Here is a 23,511-nt window from a genome sequence, read left to right as displayed (position 1 = left end):
GTTTTTGGTTGAGATTTTGCTTTTTTAAAGAAAAGCTTTTGTTTTTTTTTTTCATTCGAGCATACAAGTGAAACCTCGCCCACTACACAACTATCTCCTTTTCCTTTAATAGAGGCTGAGGCATTATTTTGGATTACGGATGCGAAAATTTTTTCACGTCGGTAATATCATTAGGCTTTTATGGATTTAGTCTTCAGGGAAATCGATAATTATTGGTATTCTTTCAATCAGACATCTAAATAGTAGTAAAATTTTAATAGGAATCGGATTAAGTAAGAATAGTGAAGCAAGGCCTCGCTTAGCAGCATTTGCGGCTGGTGTGCAGGAAATGGACAAAATCCTAATATTGTTCCAAATATTAACCAATATGCATTAGAACACAAAAATAGGAAATCATAGTTATTTATTTAATCAAACATTATGAATGCAACTATCTTGAGAGGAATAGAGAGTAATATGAGAATAATTTGCTTTTCGTTGAGGTCTGAAAGCTTAAATTTGATGATTGGTTTCTTAAACCAAACTGTAGGCTTTCGGCATATTTTGGTATATTATACTACGAGTCGGATTTTATGAGGTAATTTTTATATGCCAAATATGTGTTTGACAACAATCATGTTTACACATATTTGAAGGTAATGACATATATTTGTATTTTAACCTTTTGGAGTGCTGCGATAATATTAATATCTTCAGATATTATTCAAAAACCGAGAAGTGGGCAACAATTGGGTGGTGCGCAATAATTGGCAAACTACCCTAATCACGGCGAATATTTGAATACTTTCAGCTTTATTTTATCTGGCTCAGTAATTGTGGGAGTTGTTTTCTACTTTACTGCGAGAAAAAATTTTGTACTGTAAAAATTTGTATATCAAACTACTCGTGGTTTCATAGTTACGTAACTGCCAAAATGAATCGTGTAAGGTTGAAACTTCCAAAACTCGAGATCGTGATCAGGTCATCCGAGATTTACGATTTCTGTGCAGCACAGTTTAATTTGGGGCAATTTGCCGGGTCAGCTAGTCTATTGTGTGAGTATGTGAGTATCTTTGTTCCACTATAACTCCAGAACGCCTTGACTGTTCTGCACCAAAATTGGCACCCATATTCTCTGATATAAGGGAACTAGCACTAGGAGGTGGGGAGTTCCTAACAAGGAGGAGAGGCCATAACTCCAATTAGAAAATTGCCTCCTAGGGTAAGGAACGAGTTAAGCTGTGTTACCTATTTTAATCAGTTGAACATAAATGATCCGAAAATGCACTTTTTTATTCATAGTTTCAAAATCTTTTGATAGGATCATCTTCACAAATCACTTAACCATACATTTGATTCACACAAACACAATTTACTGGGTTTCCGACAAGAAATATGATGAATTAAAAATTGTTGTCCAAAAACGTACATTTTTCAGCTGCTCTTCAGCAATTCAATTCGAATTCATCAAATTTTCAGCACTGATTACAACCACTCTAAAAGCACTCAATTGTCACATACCATATTATTCAGTCTCTTTTTTTCTATTATCTAAGGCTTTGTCACAAGCCAAAAGTTTTATTATTTTCTAACAAAACTGAAAACAAATTCTGAATTGACGGAACCTGTTCACCACTAGCAGCAGCTGCAGCACAACTGATGAACTATCGTGTTGCCAAGACACTGTTTCGGTTCTGAAAATAAGAATTTTAAGTTTGAAATTAACTGAAACCTCCTATGGTGAAAACGTGGTTCAATACTTTCAAGAGAAATGTTTGTTCATAATTAATTTTTCTTTATTAAAAACAACACAAAAGACAGCTTTTTCAATAATTTTCGAAGATTTTCTCAGTGATTTAATAAAGCAACGATGTGTTTCAATGTTATTTGCTTTGACAACACTGTTCTGAGTCGGATCGTTTGTACTGCTACATGTTTACCTCTTTTGTTCTCCCACCATCCTTATGAACAGCGAGTGAGACGTCAAACTCGCAGTTTCCCATAAGAACACCAGAGAATAAAAGAGACGACGAATACCGTTTGCCGTGAGGTGCGGTGAGTGTATGCCCCGATAAACAATTTAGACAGATGGCATTTTACGCATCTATGCCGATACGCTATGCCGATTACGCATCAGATGCCGATTAGTAGGTCGCGGATAGGAACGCGAACTTACTGAATAGGGGGAAAAGTTCGAGGGATTTTTTAAGGGGAAGTAAAAAAATTCAGATTTCAGCATTGCTTAAAAAAGCACCTTGCGGATGAAAATGGGTTCGGTCTGTTCAAAATTAGTTCCGCCGCTCCAACTTTTAAAGCGAAAAATCAAAAGTTTAGCTCAACAATAGTGTCTTCTAATGGTAACAGCTTGAAGAACTAAAGATAGCAAGAAGATTGGTGTGCTGATATCCCCCACTTAGTCAACCCATCGCTTGTAATAAGGTAAAACAATCAGTGACCCGCTTAGACTGCTTAAAACTAGTTCTTTACCCTACATATCATTGGTATGATTCATTGGCGAGTATATTTAAAGTAGCTGCTAATTTCAACGCAACAGGAACTGCAATACTTCTGCAATTTGGAGAAAATTTAATTGTACCCAAAATATGTTTGAATGCCTCCCGATTAAGCTGAAAATATTGACGAAACCTTAAAAAATAACATTATTTTCTCACACCAAAAACTAGGCTTAAATTAGTTAACTCAGAAAGTGGATTACTTCTATCCCGTAACTCACATCTGTGAATATTATTATTTTCATCGTCACTTCCACTTGAACTGTCGAAGCAAAACATTTTTCGTACGTTTTAAATTTATTTTAAAGCGAATAACTGCCGAGTTCGTAAGTAATCATTCGGAGGTAAACATAAAAATATGGCATACGTCTTCGAATATAACTGGTACATCATCATACATACATCATCAAAAATAATTCGAATCGAGTTGCATTTCTTTCGAAACGAGTTACTCGAAATGAGATGCGCAATGTCACCTCTGCTTCTATCCAAACAGTCGACGGGTATCGTCACGGTGCCCGCTATCAATGGAGCTGCCGTTCAAGTGAGTTTTGCTTCTCTATGCTCCTAGTGGCGGATTGAATTCGGTGTCATACAATGCCCATCGCAAGGTCTGCGATCGTCGAACTTCTGATCGTCGCAATATCGCTTGGCAAATATACTGAGCCACGTGTCCTACCGGAATCGTTTGACAATACAGCCAAATTTCGTCAAATCGAGTGGGAAAGGGATCGGTTTCACACTTTTTACAGAGGCAAAGCCTAGCGTTCTTTGCAGCTCAAACCTCGTGGGTCCTAGTCAAATAAAATCATGGGAAATTGTTGAAGGTTGAATGAGATCGGTTTTATGCCAAATTTTTCGCAGCTGTTATCCTACTATACCTGATTCGCTGTTTTAATTTATGTAATGCACTTTTCCAATGTAATTCTGTACTTTTAGCTCGACTACACTTTTATAAAATTTCGGCCAATCATCATCATCATCATCATTAGTTTTTGGCTATTCTGGTGTTGCTTCGATGGTAGCACAATTGGAAAAGACCCATTTAATTGGCTTATCCCAGTGGCTCCCCCAAATATCCCTTTTCGAGCTGAAAATTTCCCTATCTATCGATTACCTTAATATCCCAGCTTTGGTTGAGTATCGCGTGAGCAACCTCTTCATTATTTTTTGAACCACTGACTGGAGTGTACTTTATTCATATCGCCAAATTATTTTACCTAAACTTCCACCTAACCTAACCAAATCGACGTTTGCGGATAATTAGTAATGTTTGGCATCAAAAAAATTTTTTACCGAACGTTCTGCTGCTCAGAGTTTGGTAAATTTTACGGTAATTTACCGAACTCGGTACTTTTTTTAAGTGTGTAAACATTTTACATTCATTTAAACATATATACACTTGATCAAGATCTCAAGAATCAAGATCAAGATCTAGATCATATATACGATTAACATCAACATCAATAAGAATGGTTATGGATAAGTAAAGTTTAGTGCCTCAAAGGTAATAAGGTCTACCTTACACTATCAGGCAATAAGTGAACAAAAATCCTAGAAAATCTATATCTTATGTAAGAATATTTTTTTAATTGCAGATCTTGATCGGGATGCTTTGTGTGACTTTCGCTACTGGAGTGACAGCTGCCGGGTAATTTCCATTATATTTCTACATTCTATTAGTTTTACCAAAAATCCAAATGTATACTCTTTCCATTTCGAAGGTGATGGGAAAATTTTTACATGATGTGGACGACAGTTGTATAAAAATTTGCTTCAGATATTGTGCTGTGCAGCTGAACTGGACTAATCCAGATTTTTTCCTACCAATGTATATGATGAAAGTGAACATCAATATTGCCGTTACCGCTGTTATTATAATTTACGCCAGCGATTTCACTATGTCGCTTTTTTAAACTACGGTGTCAAGTAAGGTGCAAAATGCGGGATAATGTGCTCTGAAATACGATTAGTGTCAGAATTAGTTTCATCATACTAACTCTAACATCAAACATAAAAGCACATTTTAAATAAGGATTGTTTTAATTTTTACTCCAACTACTACTACTGCAATAGGATACTATTCCAATGCCCTGTGCTGTCGTTCACAAAGGACGTCCGGTATTTTTTGATGTTAAATCACCCCCCCCCCTTTTTTTTCTCCGAATCGCCCATTTTTGTCCACACCAGCTCAACCCTCCTACTCCCACTTGCCAAATATTGATAAAAATAAACGTTTTATCGAGCATTGCACATTTATTTTATCCGTTCTAACCACCGTATTGACATCTTCATATCGAGCTGCTGAATTGGTTGGTTATTGATATTTTTTTGAAACGATGATTCTACAATTGATGAAGGGACGGTAAGGGAAAGTAATGAAGAAGGATTTTTTCGGGAATGAAGGGGAAGGGTGGAAAGGAAGGGGGGGGGTAATAGGTAGCTATGGTTAACAAGTTGTCGTTGTGACTCCTGTCTTTTGTCCAATGCTGGAAGGTGCATGGGTCGAACCAAGCTGTAATCAGAGATTATAACCGGATTTGAACCCACAACACCTGCCAGGGCGTGTCGCTCACTGGTACCCGTGTACCTTTGAACCACAGAGGCGCTGGACAAAAGAAGTCTGCACAACCCCCCTTATTAACCATAGCGCGACATGGGTTGATCTATTTTTAGACACACAAATTGTGCCTCTTCCTCCACCTACTGTAGAAACCACCGACCGAGAAGTTTTAATCTAACGTCATTGTACTTTCAGGACGACGACACTATGCAGGCCCTTACGACTTGCAAGGTACTGCGTGTGACGCTGTTCGTCCGAAAGCGTGTTAGTCCGCGTTTCTCAGCGCGGTTCTTCGGAGAAAGGCTCCGTTCCTATGAAAATTGACCAAACTCGTGACTTTAGTCATGACCTTGAAATGCGGTCAGGCATATATTAATATTTTTTTGAAACGATGATTCTACAATTGATGAAGGGACGGTAAGGGAAAGTAATGAAGAAGGATTTTTTCGGGAATGAAAGGGAAGGGTGGAAAGGAAGGGGGGGGGTAATAGGTAGCTATGGTTAACAAGTTGTCGTTGTGACTCCTGTCTTTTGTCCAATGCTGGAAGGTGCATGGGTCGAACCAAGCTGTAATCAGAGATTATAACCGGATTTGAACCCACAACACCTGCCAGGGCGTGTCGCTCACTGGTACCCGTGTACCTTTGAACCACAGAGGCGCTGGACAAAAGAAGTCTGCACAACCCCCCTTATTAACCATAGCGCGACATGGGTTGATCTATTTTTAGACACACAAATTGTGCCTCTTCCTCCACCTACTGTAGAAACCACCGACCGAGAAGTTTTAATCTAACGTCATTTTACTTTCAGGACGACGACACTATGCAGGCCCTTACGACTTGCAAGGTACTGCGTGTGACGCTGTTCGTTCGAAAGCGTGTTAGTCCGCGTTTCTCAGCGCGGTTCTTCGGAGAAAGGCTCCGTTCCTATGAAAATTGATCAAACTCGTGACTTTAGTCATGACCTTGAAATGCGGTCAGGCATATATTAATATTTTTTTGAAACGATGATTCTACAATTGATGAAGGGACGGTAAGGGAAAGTAATGAAGAAGGATTTTTTCGGGAATGAAGGGGAAGGGTGGAAAGGAAGGGGGGGGGGTAATAGGTAGCTATGGTTAACAAGTTGTCGTTGTGACTCCTGTCTTTTGTCCAATGCTGGAAGGTGCATGGGTCGAACCAAGCTGTAATCAGAGATTATAACCGGATTTGAACCCACAACACCTGCCAGGGCGTGTCGCTCACTGGTACCCGTGTACCTTTGAACCACAGAGGCGCTGGACAAAAGAAGTCTGCACAACCCCCCTTATTAACCATAGCGCGACATGGGTTGATCTATTTTTAGACACACAAATTGTGCCTCTTCCTCCACCTACTGTAGAAACCACCGACCGAGAAGTTTTAATCTAACGTCATTTTACTTTCAGGACGACGACACTATGCAGGCCCTTACGACTTGTAAGGTACTGCGTGTGACGCTGTTCGTCCGAAAGCGTGTTAGTCCGCGAAGAACCGCGCTGAGAAACGCGGACTAACACGCTTTCGGACGAACAGCGTCACACGCAGTACCTTGCAAGTCGTAAGGGCCTGCATAGTGTCGTCGTCCTGAAAGTACAATGACGTTAGATTAAAACTTCTCGGTCGGTGGTTTCTACAGTAGGTGGAGGAAGAGGCACAATTTGTGTGTCTAAAAATAGATCAACCCATGTCGCACTATGGTTAATAAGGGGGGTTGTGCAGACTTCTTTTGTCCAGCGCCTCTGTGGTTCAAAGGTACACGGGTACCAGTGAGCGACACGCCCTGGCAGGTGTTGTGGGTTCAAATCCGGTTATAATCTCTGATTACAGCTTGGTTCGACCCATGCACCTTCCAGCATTGGACAAAAGACAGGAGTCACAACGACAACTTGTTAACCATAGCTACCTATTACCCCCCCCCCCCCCCTTCCTTTCCACCCTTCCCCTTCATTCCCGAAAAAATCCTTCTTCATTACTTTCCCTTACCGTCCCTTCATCAATTGTAGAATCATCGTTTCAAAAAAATATTAATATATGCCTGACCGCATTTCAAGGTCATGACTAAAGTCACGAGTTTGGTCAATGGTTATTGATTTTTGTAGTTAGACGTCCGAAATTTACGACAAAATATTTAACACTATATATACCAAACCAGTCATGTTGAGTGGTCGTGGAATTTTAATTCAAAATTCCTGCAACATGTAACATTTGCATTCAGAAATAATTTTATGACTTTGGTAGCTATAAGTAGAGAGTACATTTTATATAGAGTAGGGCGGGCCTAAGTGCGATGTTTGAAGTTGTCATCAATTTTCTTGAGATAGGGGTATTAGGGGCATAATGAACACCCTAACTTGTTGGCTGATTTAAGCACCCAAAATGAATGAATTTTTAAAGTGTCGTCATTGCAAAACATACATTCACTATCGATAATCAAAGGCAGACTGTTAAGAAATTGAAAAATAATTAACATGATGACGCAAATTGCAATTTAAATTCATGCTTCAAAAACTAAAAATCGGTCAGTGTGTGGGGCACAATGAGCACCCCCTGGGGCATAATGAGCACCCTAATAAACACATGCTTGAAGGGTGTATACACTGTATATAAGTCATCTACCACACACACATACACACACTCACACACATGCATATACACATACATACACACATACATACACATATACATACACATAAGAAGGTGACCGTGAAGGCGTCGAAGGCAGTACAAACGGACGCTTGTCCGTTGACGGAGTGTCGTAACGCGGCCCAAGAGGCTACGGAAAGCGCTACCAGCAGCGGTAAGGCATCCGCCAAGCGCCCGAGACAGTCCCCGGGGGATAGCACCCCTGGCGGACCGAAAAAACGCCTGATCGGTAAAAGCCCTCAGGCTAGCGGGTTGGCAGAGCTAACCGATGAACCAGCAGGAAGCTCCAAGACAGGTGGCCCGTGGACCGAGGTTAGGGCCAAGAGAAAAGGCGGAGGAGGCTCCAGTAAAAAAAACTGCTCCACCTAAACCGGCAAGAAAGCGAGCGAAGAAGGGCGACGCTCTTATCCTGAAAACCGACGGGTCGAAATACTCGGAGGTTCTGAAGGCCATGAGAGGAGACGCCCTACTCAAGGATCTGGGCGCGGACGTACGGAGCATCCGCCGCTCACGCACGGGCGATATGATCCTCGAGTTAAAGAAGGACGCCACAAAGAAGAGTTCCGCATACAAGCCCATAGCGGAAGGAGTGCTCGGGGACGGAGTGAAGGTACGTGCTCTCACACCAGAAGTGACTCTCCAGCTTAAGAACCTGGACGAGATCACCGAAGTGCGTGAGGTCGTACAAGCTCTCAAAGAGCAAAGTGGAGTGGTGGTGGCAACCGAGGCGGTTCGCCTACGCAAGGGTCCGGCCGGGACCCAGGTAGCCACCATACGACTTCCGCTGATTGACGGAAACAAAGCCCTGACAGCTGCTAGGCTAAAAGTGGGGTGGTCGGTATGCCCACTGAGCGTGTCCAAGCAGTCGGAAGCCTGCTTCCGGTGTTTCGAGCACGGACATAAAGCCTGGAACTGCAAGGGGCCAGATAGGAGCCAGTTGTGCAGGAGATGTGGCAGTGCTGGCCATAAAGCAAAGGACTGCGCGGAGCCTCCTAAGTGCCTGATCTGTACCGGTAAACGGGACGCAAAGCACGTAACGGGAGGTCCAAGGTGCCCGGCCGGTGTGCCGGCGACTAAGCCACGTTCATAGTGCAAGTGACACAACTCAACCTGAACCACTGCAGCACAGCTCAGCAGCTGTTACACCAAGCAGTTTCTGAGTCAGCAATGGACATTGCCATAGTCTCGGATCCATATCGCGTCCCTGCCGGAAACGGCAACTGGGTCTCGGATAGGTCTGCGACGGCGGCTATATGGACAACAAGCAGGTTCCCGGTTCAGGAGGTTGTGTCAACTGCAGACGAGGGATTTGCGGTTGCCAAAGTGGGTGGAGTGTTCTACTGCAGTTGTTATGCTCAGCCGAGTTGGTCTATCGAGCAGTTTACGCGGATGGTAGACCGAGTATCAGTTGTGTTGACTGGTTTAAGGCCGGTGGTTGTGGCGGGCGACTTTAACGCTTGGGCGGTAGAGTGAGGAAGTCGTCGCACGAACCATAGGGGTCGGATTCTGCTTGAAGCTCTGGCAAAGCTCAACGTAGATCTGGCCAACGTCGGCAACACAAGTACCTTCAGTAGGAACGGTGCGGAGTCTATCATCGACGTGACTTTCGGCAGTCCTGGTCTGATAGGAGACTGGCGGGTAGATAATGGCTACACTCACAGTGACCACCAGGCGGTCCGCTATGGTGTCGGTCAGATAACGAGGCGGCAGGCGGCGTGTAGGGCCAACACTCCAACCACCCGTGGATGGAAGACATCATACTTCGATCCCGAAGTATTTGTGGAAGCGATCCGGAGAGAGTGCGGTGATCGCGGTATGCTTGATCCGAACGCTGATCATTTGGTTGAGGTACTGTCGCGAGCATGTGACGCTACCATGCCTAGGAAAGGTCGTCCTAGGTATGGCAGGTCACCGGCTTACTGGTGGACAGACGAAATTGCGGAACTCCGCGGAGCGTGCTTTCGTGCGAGGAGAATTATGCAAAGAGCTCGTTCGGATGAAAGCAGGGCTGAATGTCGAGTAGCACTTGTTGCTGCACGCGCAGCGCTTAAGAGCGGGATAAAAGCTAGTAAACGAGACTGCTTTGAAAGGTTATGTGCTAGTGCCAATGCGAACCGGTGGGGTGATGCCTACAGAGTCGTAATGGCAAAGACCAAGGGTGTGATGGCGCCCGCTGAGCAATCGCCAGAGATGCTGGAGCGGATCATCGAGGGCCTCTTTCCGCGCCACGAGCCAAGGCCCTGGCCCCAGGCCGCTGAGTCGTCCCACGGCCGACGTTCCAGTATCTCAGACCATAGCGTAGGATGGTCGGCCTCCGTGCCGAACATCCAAAGTAACGTGGGCGACGGCGGTTTGGAGGTCGGGGAGGAAGTGACGGTTACGAACGAGGAACTCATTGATATCGCTAAATCCCTAAAGGTGAGCAAGGCACCGGGGCCAGACGGTATCCCGAACATGGCCATTAAAGCGGTTATTTTAGAGGGGACTGCACTATTTCGTCAACGCGGTTCTTAAAACTCCTTGGAGTCATGGTCGACGACAAGCTCAAGTTCGGGAGCCACGTCGACTATGCCTGCAAGAAGGCTTCCACAGCTATTTCGGCATTGTCTCGTATGATGTCTAATAGCTCTGCGGTATATGGCAGCAAGCGAAGGCTTTTAGCCAACGTGGTCCAGTCCATACTCAGGTATGGCGGGCCGGTGTGGTCATCGGCGTTAGGTACCAAAAGCTATCTAGCCAAGCTGGAAAGCACCTATCGTCTCATGTGCTTAAGAGTGGCGAGTGCGTACCGCACAGTTTCACATGACGCAATCTGCGTCTTAGCGGGTATGATGCCTATTGGTATCATCATCAGCGAGGACGTAGAGTGCTTCAACCAACGTGGAACTAGAGGCATACGGAGTACCACAAGATCGGCCTCGATGATCACATGGCAGCGGGCATGGTCTGATTCCACAAAAGGCCGGTGGACACATAGACTTATCCCGGAACTATCCGGATGGGTCAACAGGCGTCATGGCGAAGTCAACTTCCACCTGACACAGATTCTGTCAGGGCATGGTTGTTTTAGACAGTATCTGCACAAATTTGGGCATGCGGAGTCCCCCGAGTGTCCCGAATGCGCGGACGTTGAGGAAACTGCAGAACATGCTATCTTCATATGCCCTCGTTTCGAGGGCGTGAGAAGCAACATGATGGCAGTTAGCGGACAGGACACTACTCCGGATAACTTAGTCCAAAGGATGTGTTCTAGCTCGGACGTCTGGGGTGCGGTCAATGCGGCTGCTACCCAGATCGTACTTGAGCTACAAAACCGCTGGAAAGCCGATCAACGGCGAATAAACAGCCTAACTACCATAGTCCAGTAGTTATCTAAGAGCGTGCGTTAAGCACAATAGCCCCTCCCTGAAGTAATACCGATAAGGTGGTTCCAGGGGGGATTGAGGCTGGAGACTCGAGTAGGGTTTTAGTGGGTCTGGATCTTCACGATCTTCACGGGATACCAAACCCCACTCCCTGAGCTGTCTTCTCAGGTGTCTGATAGCAGATTTCCCTACTCGTTAAAAAAAAAATCAGAGGGGTTGTGTACAAGACACGACCGCATATATAGGTGACGCAGGACTACGTAAGTCTCTTTGTAGTGATGTATTCATGTTTTCATGTATTCATGCTTGTAATCATTCGATTCCCAAGTAACAATGAGAATTTTATTGCGCTCTTATTGCGGTTTTCATGACCAATTTTGGCCATAAAAGCCATTATAAGAGAGTAATAAAACCCAAATTGTTACTTGGGTTCTTCATGTATACATGCTGTATGTAACATATATACATGCTACATGCGTTGTATGCAACATTTATCAAAGTAGTAACATTGCATACGTTCAATTCTCAAAATATTGTGTACCTACCTTACTGGAAACTGTACTGTGTAAATACCTTACTGAAATTAAAGATTGTTTTTATTACCCATGGTTCCCCACGTTGAAGGGATTTTACCAATTCAATCCTATTTTATCAACAGCACATCTTTCCACTACACTTTTGATGAAACGGCATCGGCAAGCATGCGTATTCATACAGAGTCGTATTATAACCGAACACTACAGCTGTAGCACATTTTTCCAACACAGATTTCAAATTCGCCGAGGTTTAATCGTTTCGCAGTAAAGAATTTGCGATCTGTTGGGACAACGAACCTGTGTCATTTTTTCTGGCACACTTCCCTAACACAGACATCAAATTGGACTAGGTTTATTCGCGTTCGTAAGAAATCTGTTGGCCCGAGGGGGCTTTGTCACTCTTTCTGGCGTACTTCCCAGGCAAGGACATCAAAATGGTCTAAGTTTAACCGCGGTGTTAAGAAATCTTGTTGAAATGAGGGAACTTTGTCACTTGTTTTGGCGTACTTCCCAAGCACAGATATCAAATTGGTATAGGTTTAGATCATCGCAAAGAATATTCCAACCAATCACGAAGCGAGAATTCTGGTAAAACATAGGTTCATTATTTTCAATTTTTCAATAGTTCAACATCAAGGATCCATACTTTTCTTCATTTGGGTCAATTCTTAGAAAATTTACCGATCGATTTGTGTAAGAATATTGAAAATCGATCGGAAAATCGCTGAGCTATTAGCGTTCAAAACCTTTCATTTTTCGTGACGCTCGCATTTTTCGATTTTTTGGAATGACACCCCATCTCAAAACTTGCCGTAAGACGTAGTCCTACGTCAAAAAAAAAAAAAAAAATGCATGCACATATAGACATACACATACACACCCACACATACACAAAAATAAAACGTGTAAAAACGTCGAAAAACCTGTTGACCGCAAGCCGCTTGAAGCCAATTGACCCCGGGGAGGTTGCCTCTAGAGCACACAAGGAATGTTTCGGATGACGCTTAAGCTAGCTGTGTTTTAGTGTTGAAGACATATGCTTTTCCGTTTCCCTCTGGCAGGTGGTATACGAGGGTTCCTATTTCATGGGTAGCAATACTGTAGCATCGAATCTCCATATACAAAATATGGACCACCAGCTCTTGTTCTGCAGCGGGAACGAAAACAGTTTTGAAGGAATCAATTTGGTCCACCTCCTGTCCCGAGATTGCCCTTTCGTATGGCCCAACATACCGAGCTAACGTCTGCCGCAGAATGCCGTGGTACTTGGCGACTTGTTTTGTGGATATTCCGTCTCGCCTTATAGTGGTCAAGGCCACTTGCAAGACCTTTTTTGACCAATTATGTCTTCTGGATTCCTTTGGCATATTCATACCATCACTGTAAACAAGCATTGATGCGATAAACAAAGAAACTGACAGGTTAGTTAATGCGACATAGTGCTCGTTTCACCCCACCTAAGGGTGCTCATTTCGCCCCCAGTCAAGTAATTAAAGTAAAAATGGGTTTTTACACTAATTACAGTAGAAAATCAAAACTTCATTGAAGGTGAAATTTGAGATACAATGTATACATCGTGTTCCAGTGTGCACTCGATAGGTTAAGATATTTAAATGATCGTAAAAGCTTATTTGGTAGTGCACCAAAATTATAATTTTTTCAGCGTCTGAGAACCTAGTTAAGTTTTTAATATAACTCCGTGTTTCAAAAGTAGAGATCCCTCATTTTTTGATAAATTGATACTGTAGTACTTACAGCAGTGTTTCGCATGCCGTATGATGCTACAAAATGCATACTTTCGTAGAAAAGAGGGGTGCCCATTTCGCCCCGTGTGCTCATTATGCCCCTAATCCCCCTATAAAGAATGACAACAACAAAATATATTTTATAGTGATGCAGTAACTCAGTGTCTTCACATTCAACTATAAATCATCTGGAATAATAGTGTTATACAAAATAAATTCTTCTTTCTTCTGATCAAGTGCCGTTTCGCACTTTTACCCCACTAGCGACGCAAATGTGCGAATACCGCGGGGCAAAAGTGCGAAGTTTAATTCCATGAAATTAGCACAGCAGTAGCTAACAAAACCATAACATCTTTAATCTGCGATGTGTTTTGGTAAGGAATATTCTTAATTTGCACCTTCCCTTTTTTCCGCTGGCGTACTGCAACCTCCACCAGATCGAAACTTTACCAAACGTTTTTTTTGTTTTACCAGCGAGCGTATAGACACTGTTTTCGTTCGGCCAGCATCTGCAGAGCACACAGTTTTCGGCAGATTCTATTTCTAGTATCTGTAATATGCAGTGGTTGGAGAATTCGCGAAAAAGTGATCGTTTGAATCGATGAACATCCCTCATGAACACGCACTATTCGCCTGCCTCGCCGATAATGCACGCATCAGCTTTGAATTTTATCACGAACAGAACCTCAATGTGAACATCAGAATTCGGTCAAAAATTGAATATTGAACATTGAGTGTGTTCGATTTATCGGATATAGAATGCCCGGGGACGCCGGAAAGTATTCAAAATAATATTACCACGAAAAGGGAATAGTTTAAAGTAGTGTTAGTGGCTTTACAAGCAGCAGAAAGCAGTAATTTGCACGCGTTTGCGTTACTCACGATATTCGTATATTCAGCGATGCTATGAAGCGTGAGTGTATGTTGCTCATTGTTATAAGCGAATTGAACCACTCGCGTAGCTGTTTTATCATGATAAAAACCGTTTGCCGATGCTCGGCGCATCTATTCATTTTGCGAGTTTTCCAACCTCTGGTAATATGGGTCATTCCATCTCAAATGTACACATGGTATGGATTAGACCATCAGCGATTTCAACCAAAGTTGGCATAATTGTTCATTCCGACCCCACAATCAATTTCCCAAAGTTTTGCGCCGATTGATCAATCCCCATAGCAGTGGCGCTACTTCCTTTTTTACAGATTTTCAAAAAACGTCATTTTTCGGGTTTAAATATATATCTCTTAATATATATATATATATATATATATATATATATATATATATATATATATATATATATATATATATATATATATATATATATATATATATATATATATATATATATATGTATATTAAATATATATCTAAATAAATATCTCTGAAACAGTTTGATGTGAAGACATGCCAATATGCTTTGTCTGTGGGGGTTTGGCCGCGCAATTCTAATATCTAATTTGTCAACATCATACATTTTTATTGCAATTTAAAACGAAAAATGCGAATATCTTAAAACACCCCCAATTTTATTTTCAAATAAATACGCTTAAAATGTTCGCCAGAAAATTCTACATAAGAATCACTTAACTAGAAAAAATCAGAGGGGTTGTGTGCAAGACACGACCGCATATATAGGTGACGCAGGACTACGTAAGTCTCTTTGTAGTGATAGTGGCATGTATTCATGCTTGTAATCATTCGATTCTTCATGTATACATGCTATATGCAACATATATACATGCTACATGCGTTGTATGTAACATTTATCAAAGTAGTAACATTGCATACGTTCAATTCTCAAAAGATTGTGCATTTGAAAACACAAATCAAATCAAGAACACACACTTTTGCTTTCCTGCTACCTTACTGAAATTAAAGATTGTTTTTATTATCCATGGTATCCCACATTGTAGGGATTTTACCAATTCAATTTACCTATTTTATCAACAGCACATCTTTCCACTACACTTCTAATGAAAGAATTTGCGATATGTTGGAACAACGAACTTGTGTCATTTTTTCTGGCACACTTCCCTAACACAGATATCAAATTGGACTAGGTTTAATCGCGTTCGTAAGAAATCTGTTGGCACGAGGGGGGTTTGTTACTCTCTCTGGCATACTTCCCAAGCAAGGGCATCAAAATGGTCTAGGTTGAACCGCGGTGTTAAGAAATCTTGTTGAAATGAGGAAACTTTGTCACTTGTTTTGGCTTACTTCCCAAGCACAGATATCAAATTGGTATAGATTTAGATCATCGTAAAGAATTTTCCAACCAATCACGAAGCGAGAATTCTGGTAAAACATAGGTCCATTATTTTCAATTTTTCAATAGTTCAACATCAATAATCCATACTTTTCTCCATTTGGGTCAATTCTTAGAAGATTTTCTGATCGATTGGTGTAAGAATATTGATAATCGATCGGAAAACCGCTGAGCTATTAGCGCTCAAAACCTATCATTTTTCGTGACGCTCGCAGTTTTCGAATTTTTGGAATGACACCCTATCTCCAAACTTGCCGTAAGACGTAGTCCTACGTCGAAAACAATATTGGTAGTTTGGAAGATATGGCGTTTTAAATATTTGAGGCATTTTTTTAACGTGTTGGGAAATCTGCTATTAGCAGGCATTCAATTTATCGTTTCAAATGCGCGATATTCAATGCATTTTGTCTACTACGACTTATAACCCAGCAAAAGAGAAACGAAAATGTTTTATACATATGTATTGTCGCTCGTGAGCGCAGGCTATTCATATTTTCCTTTATCCCTAGAAACACGCGATCATGATTTGTTTATTTTTTGTGAGAGGATAAAGCAGTATCAGCCGTTTTTCAGAGACGAAAATACACAGGTTACTATTGAATTTACCAAGCAACCAGCCAACAAGAGAGAGACATATAAAACAACCGAATTTATGTATTTGGGTATCACCATGGGTTTCGTTATATACCTAGTATTGCATTAGAGTTTCGCGCCAATTCCAGCTGCGATTTATATTTTTCATGGTTCACTGAGAGAGGATAAATGTTTTTCAGGGAAAAATGCAATGTGATATTATCAACTCTCATTCTGTAGCGGAAAAATGTTTTTCTTTCGCTTTGTATAAACAGATAACCGCAGAATCTAGTTGTCATATGAGAATAATGGGTGAGCGAAAAACGTTTATCCTACATGTGAGTGAAAATGTTATTCACTGGCTATTAGACATCTGAGAAGACAACTCAGGGAGGGGGGCTTGGTATCCCGACCCCCCTACTAGGGCGTGAGGATCCAGACCCACTAAAATCCTACTCAAGTCTCCAGCCTCAATCCCCCCTGGCACCACCTTATCGGTATTACTTCAGGGAGGGGCTATTGTGCTTAACGCACACTCTTAGATAACTACTGGACTATGGTAGTTAGGCTGTTTATTCGCCTTTGATCGGCTTTCCAGCGGTTTTGTAGCTCAAGCAAGTAACGAGGGCATATGAAGAAACATGTTCTGCAGTTTTCTCAACTTCCACGTATTCGGGACACGCGGGGACTCCGCATGCCCAAACTTGTGCAGATACTGTCTAAAACAACCATGCCCTGACAGAATTTGTGTCAGGTGGAAGTTGACTTCGCAGTGGCACCTGTTGACCCACTCGGATAGTTCCAGGATAAGTTGATGTGTCCACCGGCCTTTTGTGGAATTAGACCATGCCCGCTGCCATGTGGTCATCGAGGCCGATCTTGTGGTACTCCGTATGCCTCTTGTTCCACGTTGGTTGAAGCACTCCTCGCTGATGATGATACCAACAGGCATCATACCCGCTAAGACGCAGATTGCGTCATGTGAAACTGTGCGATACGTACTCGCCACTCTTAAGCACATGAGACGATAGGTGCTTTCCAGCTTGGCAAGATAACTTTTGGTACCTAACGCCGATGACCACACCGGCCCGCCATCAGCGATGCCAGATCAGCGGTTTTCCCACTAGATTTAGCGGGATTTCAAGCCGGATAGCGGTACTTAATAACCAAACAGCGGCTAGCGGGAATCTAGCGGTTTTCTTAAATAACTCAACGGGATTTTAGAAGGATCTCGATTTAGCGATATTTGGTAGGCAAGAAGAGTGCTGGCAGAGAGGTTGAGAGCAAAAAACTTCGTTTATTAACAGTCTAATGTCTGTCCATGCATTGGCAGATGGTTCAGTATATTCTGTTGATAAGAAAACTCCGTGGTTTTTGCCTAGAATAGAATCAGTTCTGACAAATACTCATTAGAACTTACAGAAGCAGAAGACCACCGAACCAATCCGTTTTGCGTATTCCTAATTTTTCCACAAACTAATTCGTTGCCAATGGCAAAATCCAACTGATTCATGAATTGCAAACAAAACAACACAAACAATTTATGTATCTATATACCGTGGACCCCCGTTTGTTTGACCGTTTTTAATCTGAACACTTTTTAATTTGAACCCCGTTGGTTTGCACGACGTGCAAATTAAAAATGGTTCAAATGTCATTCTCAATATGACATCATTTACTTATGCAGACAATACACCTAAACATGATTTGTTTGTACTGATCTAGCGTGTTTAATCTGTTTCACAATGCGTTTTCCCAACGATTATGATAGAAATCCGATCGGAGAATGAAATATTCGCTGCTTCCAACTTCTAACTGAATCAAACCACCAAAACAATAACAAAGAGTAGGACGACCAGATCACACAAGTTCCAGCATATGTAGAGTTGCCAGTTGTTCAAATTTAAAACAAACCCCGTTAGTTTGCATGAGGAATCGTTCAAACGAACGGGGGTCCACTGTATTATTATTATTTATTATTTATTCATTTTAATTTCAACCGACACGTGGTCTGAATGAAATAGGCTGGGAAAAGCCATCTAAAGTTGCACAAACTATGCCCAACATCTTTTCTTGTGTACAATATACGTAAAACATAAATACAATACAAATCAAAATAACATTGGTCAAGTGTCAAAAGTTAAAATTCTGCCTTCTAAGGTTGTATTCCATTGCCAAATGACGGATCGGTTCGTGCAGGCCATAGTTGGTGCGGTGTGTTCCCACATGTAAAAGCTATTGGTGTCGTTGAGGTCGCAGCGGGCAGTGTAGCAGGAGTGATGAGAGTATAGCAGGACTGTCGTATTTCCCCACTAGTATTTTGTGTGCCGTATTAGCGACGATATCTTTCCGTCGTTGCTGAAGCGGAGCAATACCAATTAAAAGGCACAAGTTCTCGTACGATGGCAGATTATCAGGATTCCTCCAAGGTAACATGCGGCATATTTTTCGGACGAAACGTTTTTGGATTCTTTCAATACGAAGAGACCAACTCTCAAAATGTGGGTCCCAAACAGCGCAGCTTGTTTCCAAAACCGAGCGTACCAGCGAGCAATATAAAGTGCGCAATGTTCCAGGGTCCTGAAACTCGTTACCAATCCTAAGTATCGTTCCTAGCTGTCGTGATGCTTTGTTGATGATCAGTTCATAGTGCAGTCTAAACGTTTATTGTTCATCCAAAACAACTCCAAGGTCGGTAACACTATCACTACGTTGTAGAATTTGACCATTAATGCGGTAATCATACAACAACGTATGTTTTTTTCGAGAGAAACTGATAACGGCACATTTTGGAATGCTTATAGTCATACAATGGCAATCGCACCACTCTGCAAACCGGTTGATCAATTCTTGAAGTCTCAGACAATCGTCGTTGTTACAAACAATCATGTAGATTTTGGCATCATCCGCGTATAGTAATCTCGTGCCCGGTGGCAATAGACGAGAAATGTCGTTTACAAACAAAGAAAACAATAGCGGTCCTAAAGTGCTGCCCTGAGGTACTCCAGTATTGTTTAAGAACCAACATGACAGTGATGCACCCAATTTAACAGCCATTCTGCGGTCTCGTAAATAGGATTCAAACCAAGCAATTAAACCAGCGGAGACGCCCAATTTATTGAGTTTAGCGAGTAAAATTCCGTGGTCGACGCGATCAAAAGCTGCCTTTAAGTCTGTGTAAATTGCGTCAACCTGATGACGCTGGTCCATTGCACGTAAGCATACAGAGGTAAACTCCAACAAATTAGTTGATACCGATCTTCCAGGAAAAAAGCCATGCTGCGACGTAGATATATAGTTCTTGGAATGGAACAAGATATGCTTATAAACAATTGCCTCCAAAACCTTCGAGCAAGCACACAGAGAGGTAATTCCGCGGTAGTGTTCGACATTACGCCTGTCTCCTTTTTTAAAAACAGGAAACATAAAGGAGGTCTTCCAGCTCTGAGGAAATTGATGGCATTGCAAAGAGCGACTGAACAATGAAGCGATTGGCGATTTCAAAGTCTCACAGAATTTTTTCAACAGCACGGCAGGAATGCTATCCGGCCCAGGGCATTAGCATTGTTTCATTCTACCAACGGCTTCAGCAACTTCAACTTCAGTAACCGTGAATGTTTGAGCTGCAATCTCGTCACTCGTAACAAAACGTAATGCTGCTTCAATATTTTCCGACGAAGCTGATTCAAGGCTGAAAACTCCCGAGAAATATTCAGCAAACAAATCACATTTTCGGTTGACGGTAGAAGCTTCATCGTTTTTTAGAAATACGCTGGAAGGTAAACCATGTTCCTTACGTTTTGAGTTTACAAACTTCCAAAAACTCTTTGGATTAAGCCGAAGATTACGCTCCGTGTTTTGTACATAACTCTGATAGAGCTGCTTGTTTAGGATTTTATATCTCCGACTTGTCGTTGTGAAACGTATACGATTAAAAGAATTTCTATTTTTATGGTACGCACGAAGAGCAGACTTTCGCTTACGGTTCAGACGGGAGAGCTCAGTGGTTCCGCAAGCGGGTTTACGACGTGGACGAACTTTTGGAACGTGGTCAGCAATTGCCTGATGAATTGTTGCGGTAAATTTATCTACAGCTTTATTAAAATCGGTACAATTACAGATCGATATCCAATAAATTGTCATTAGGTATGCGTTCATAGAATCGAAATCGCCTCGACGAAAATCAAATTCAGACGGGTCAAATTCGTCAATAAATGTCTGTTGAAAATTTCGGTAGAAACTAACCATTACAGGTGGATGATGAACGTCAATAATACTCAGGATTTCTGGTGCAGGACAGACATCACAGGCAGGCAAAGTATGCTGATTGACGAAAATCAGATCGAGAAGTCTATTATTCTGGTTGTGAACTTCATTAATCTGGTATAATCCACTTAAAGCAACTCCCTCAAGCAAGCAGGAACTACTAACATTAATTGTGGAGTGCAACGCGTCTACGACTAAATAGTTACTACCAGGCTGCTTCGACCAGGAGAGACTAGCACCATTATAATCCCCAAACAATAACAAGTCGTCGCATGGACCTATCGAAACGGTAGCCTTTTCAATGGATAAAATGTGGCGTTCGAATACGTCATGTTCGTTGCGCAGATTTGGTGGAACATAAATAACACCAATAACAACTATTGAATTCTCGGCTATGATCTGCACCCATAATTGTTCGAGTGAATCGTCCATGGCATCAATTATTAAAGCAGATTGGAACGAACTTCGAACTGCAACGACCACCCCTCCACCAGAAGACTTGTTACTGTTTGCTAGACAGCGATCGGTACGAAAGACATTATACTCAGATCCAAATAGTTGAGATGAACAAATTTGGGGGTCTAGCCATGATTCAGTCAGGACAATACAGTCATACAGAGAAGCTGATGCAGCAATGGAAAATTCGGCAACTTTACTGCGCAGACCACGGGTATTCTGGTAATATAGCAGCATAGGCGCTTGGTTAGTAGCACAGCAACGATCTCTTACATTAGCACAGTCGACACTTGCATCGCCAGTCACACAGTCGTTTGGTGTTTCAGATGACACAGCACGGCGCGGATTACCAGTAGCAGCAGCATAGAGCATTTTATCCCCTTCGTCAACACGTTCCTCATTCGGCTCCAGTTCGCTATGAAATACGCACATTCCCTCAGTTTTTTGATTAAAATTAAAATACATATACTTAACTGGAATGGGGGGCCGTTGCCCCCCAGAATCCACCGTTGAAACAGCGACATTCCGTAAAGACTGCGTAGAGCAGACTGATTTTATTCGATCCGTATCGGTGTATCGGGAGGAACAGTACGTCGGTTTATGTTTTTGGATGATTGACGAACTCACGAAACAGTAATCCTATCGGCCAAGTAGAAGAATCCAGTGCATTTGATTTAAAATTATGGTCTATTCCCACTTTGTATGACACGAAAGTCATCCCGGAGATGTCTCTCCCTTTCGGAACCAGTCGCACCACATCAATCGGCTCTGGTGCATTTAAGCAACGTGATACAATTTTCTGCACATCAGCGTCAGTTATTAATGGGTTTAATCCGGAAAGATAAAGCCAAAATTTATCTACTTTTGAAGCGATCGGAACAGTGAGATCACTCAGATCGATGGTTTTTGTACCGCGATCGGATGCAATTTGCGGTGTCGGTATTTCATCAAGGCGACGGCGTTTCATGCCTAGCTTTGGCCACATCGGTTTATTTGACTCATCGCTTAGGCTTGGTGTATAGGCAAAATTATCAATTTTCCTGCTTAATGCTTCAACCACATTGGACAGCTGTTGAACTTGCAACGGCAAATCAATGGGAGCAGCTTCTGCAGGCAGTGGTTGTTTATTGTCGGCAATGTAGGAACGAATGCTGCGGCCGTTCAGCTCTTCTCTACAAGCAGTACAAATGAGAATGAGCTTGCCCTGGTTAAAAGCGTCTTTTAAGCCACGAGAATTAATTCCACAACACTGTACATCATAATTTGTTATATACCGCAGCATTTGTATGATAACAAAATCAAAACAAATCGGCTAAAACAAAGCCGATAAAACCTAAGTCTAAAAGACAAATCGGTACATTTTTGCTAAAACAAAATATCAGCGAGAACAAAGAGCCGAAGCGCTTTTCAGATATTTTTGAATTTTGGCTGCTTATAAAGATTGAAACATATCTTCTATTGTCACCGAAAACCATAACCATTTGCCAGCGTTGCTGAAATTTTGCATGATTTTTATCATAGCTAGACACAGAAAGAGAATTTGTGCTAAAAGCTTCTTTCGAAATTTTCGCATGTGTTCTTAGACTCCTTAATCTTATAATTCTTGCGAAATGTCGTAGTAAACTGTTATTATATGAGGGATAACAAGATATTTCTTTTTCTGTTTCCTGAAGCTTCATCAACATGAATGCAGCAAATTTGCACAATGTTCATTTAATTGCAACCTCTCAATTTCAGCAGCTCATCTTGATTTCAAATGCAAGCCTTACTGGAATGAATTAATTTTAATTCTGCACCAGAAACGAAAGAATAATATGACTTTTGATTCAGCGGGATTTCTAGTGGGAAATAGACTCTAGACTGCGGGATTTCAGCGGGAAATCAACCTCTGGGCAACGGGAAAATGGGCAATCGACCTGGTAACACTGGTCTCAAACCATCATTAAAAACTGCCTGCCTCCAAAACCCCCCACATGCCATTTACTTCATTAGTTTTCTAGTTATGAGGTATTTCATTTATATAGGAGTCCCCCAAACTATTGAAGGGGGAGGGGAAATAATTCTCCTCCTAAAGAGGGGATATAATTCCCCTCCTAAAGAGGGGAGGGGTATCAATTCACCACAGAAAAAAATTGCCTATAGAAACACCCACATGCTAAATTGGGTTCCATTTGGTTGATTAGTTCTCGAGTTATGAGGAACTTTGTATTTCATTTGAATGGGAGCCCCCCCCCCCTCCTAAAAAGGTAAGGGGTGCTAATTCATCATAGAAAAAATTCATGCCTCCAAAACACCCACATGCCAAATTTGGTTCCATTTGATTAATTAGTTCTTGAGTTATGAGGAAATTTGTATAGGAGCCCCCTCCTAAAGTGGAGAGGGGTCCTAATTCACCATAGAAAAAAATCTTGCCTCCAAAAACCTTCACATGCCAAATTTGGTTCCATTTGCTTGATTAGTTCTCGAGTTATGCAGAAATTTGTGTTTCATTTGTATGGAAGCCCCTACTCTTAGTGGAGGGAGGGGTCTCTAACCATCATAAGAACCTTCTCTGGCCCCAAAAACCACTATATGTAAATTTTC

The 23,511-nt window shown here is 42.0% G+C and overlaps 1 protein-coding gene across 1 annotated transcript; it reads right to left on the bottom strand.

Moving 5' to 3' along the window:
• Nucleotides 1-19,764: 19,764 nt before the first annotated feature.
• On the bottom strand, nucleotides 19,765-21,360 carry LOC128740122 (uncharacterized). Its single transcript, XM_053835634.1, has one exon. The coding sequence runs from the start codon at nucleotides 21,358-21,360 to the stop codon at nucleotides 19,765-19,767; it is 1,596 nt and encodes a 531-aa protein (XP_053691609.1).
• Nucleotides 21,361-23,511: the final 2,151 nt, after the last annotated feature.

Source organism: Sabethes cyaneus, chromosome 3, assembly GCF_943734655.1.
Source record: "Sabethes cyaneus chromosome 3, idSabCyanKW18_F2, whole genome shotgun sequence".
NCBI classification, from domain to species: domain Eukaryota; kingdom Metazoa; phylum Arthropoda; class Insecta; order Diptera; family Culicidae; genus Sabethes; species Sabethes cyaneus.
This window is presented reverse-complemented; position numbering and strand designations above follow the sequence as displayed.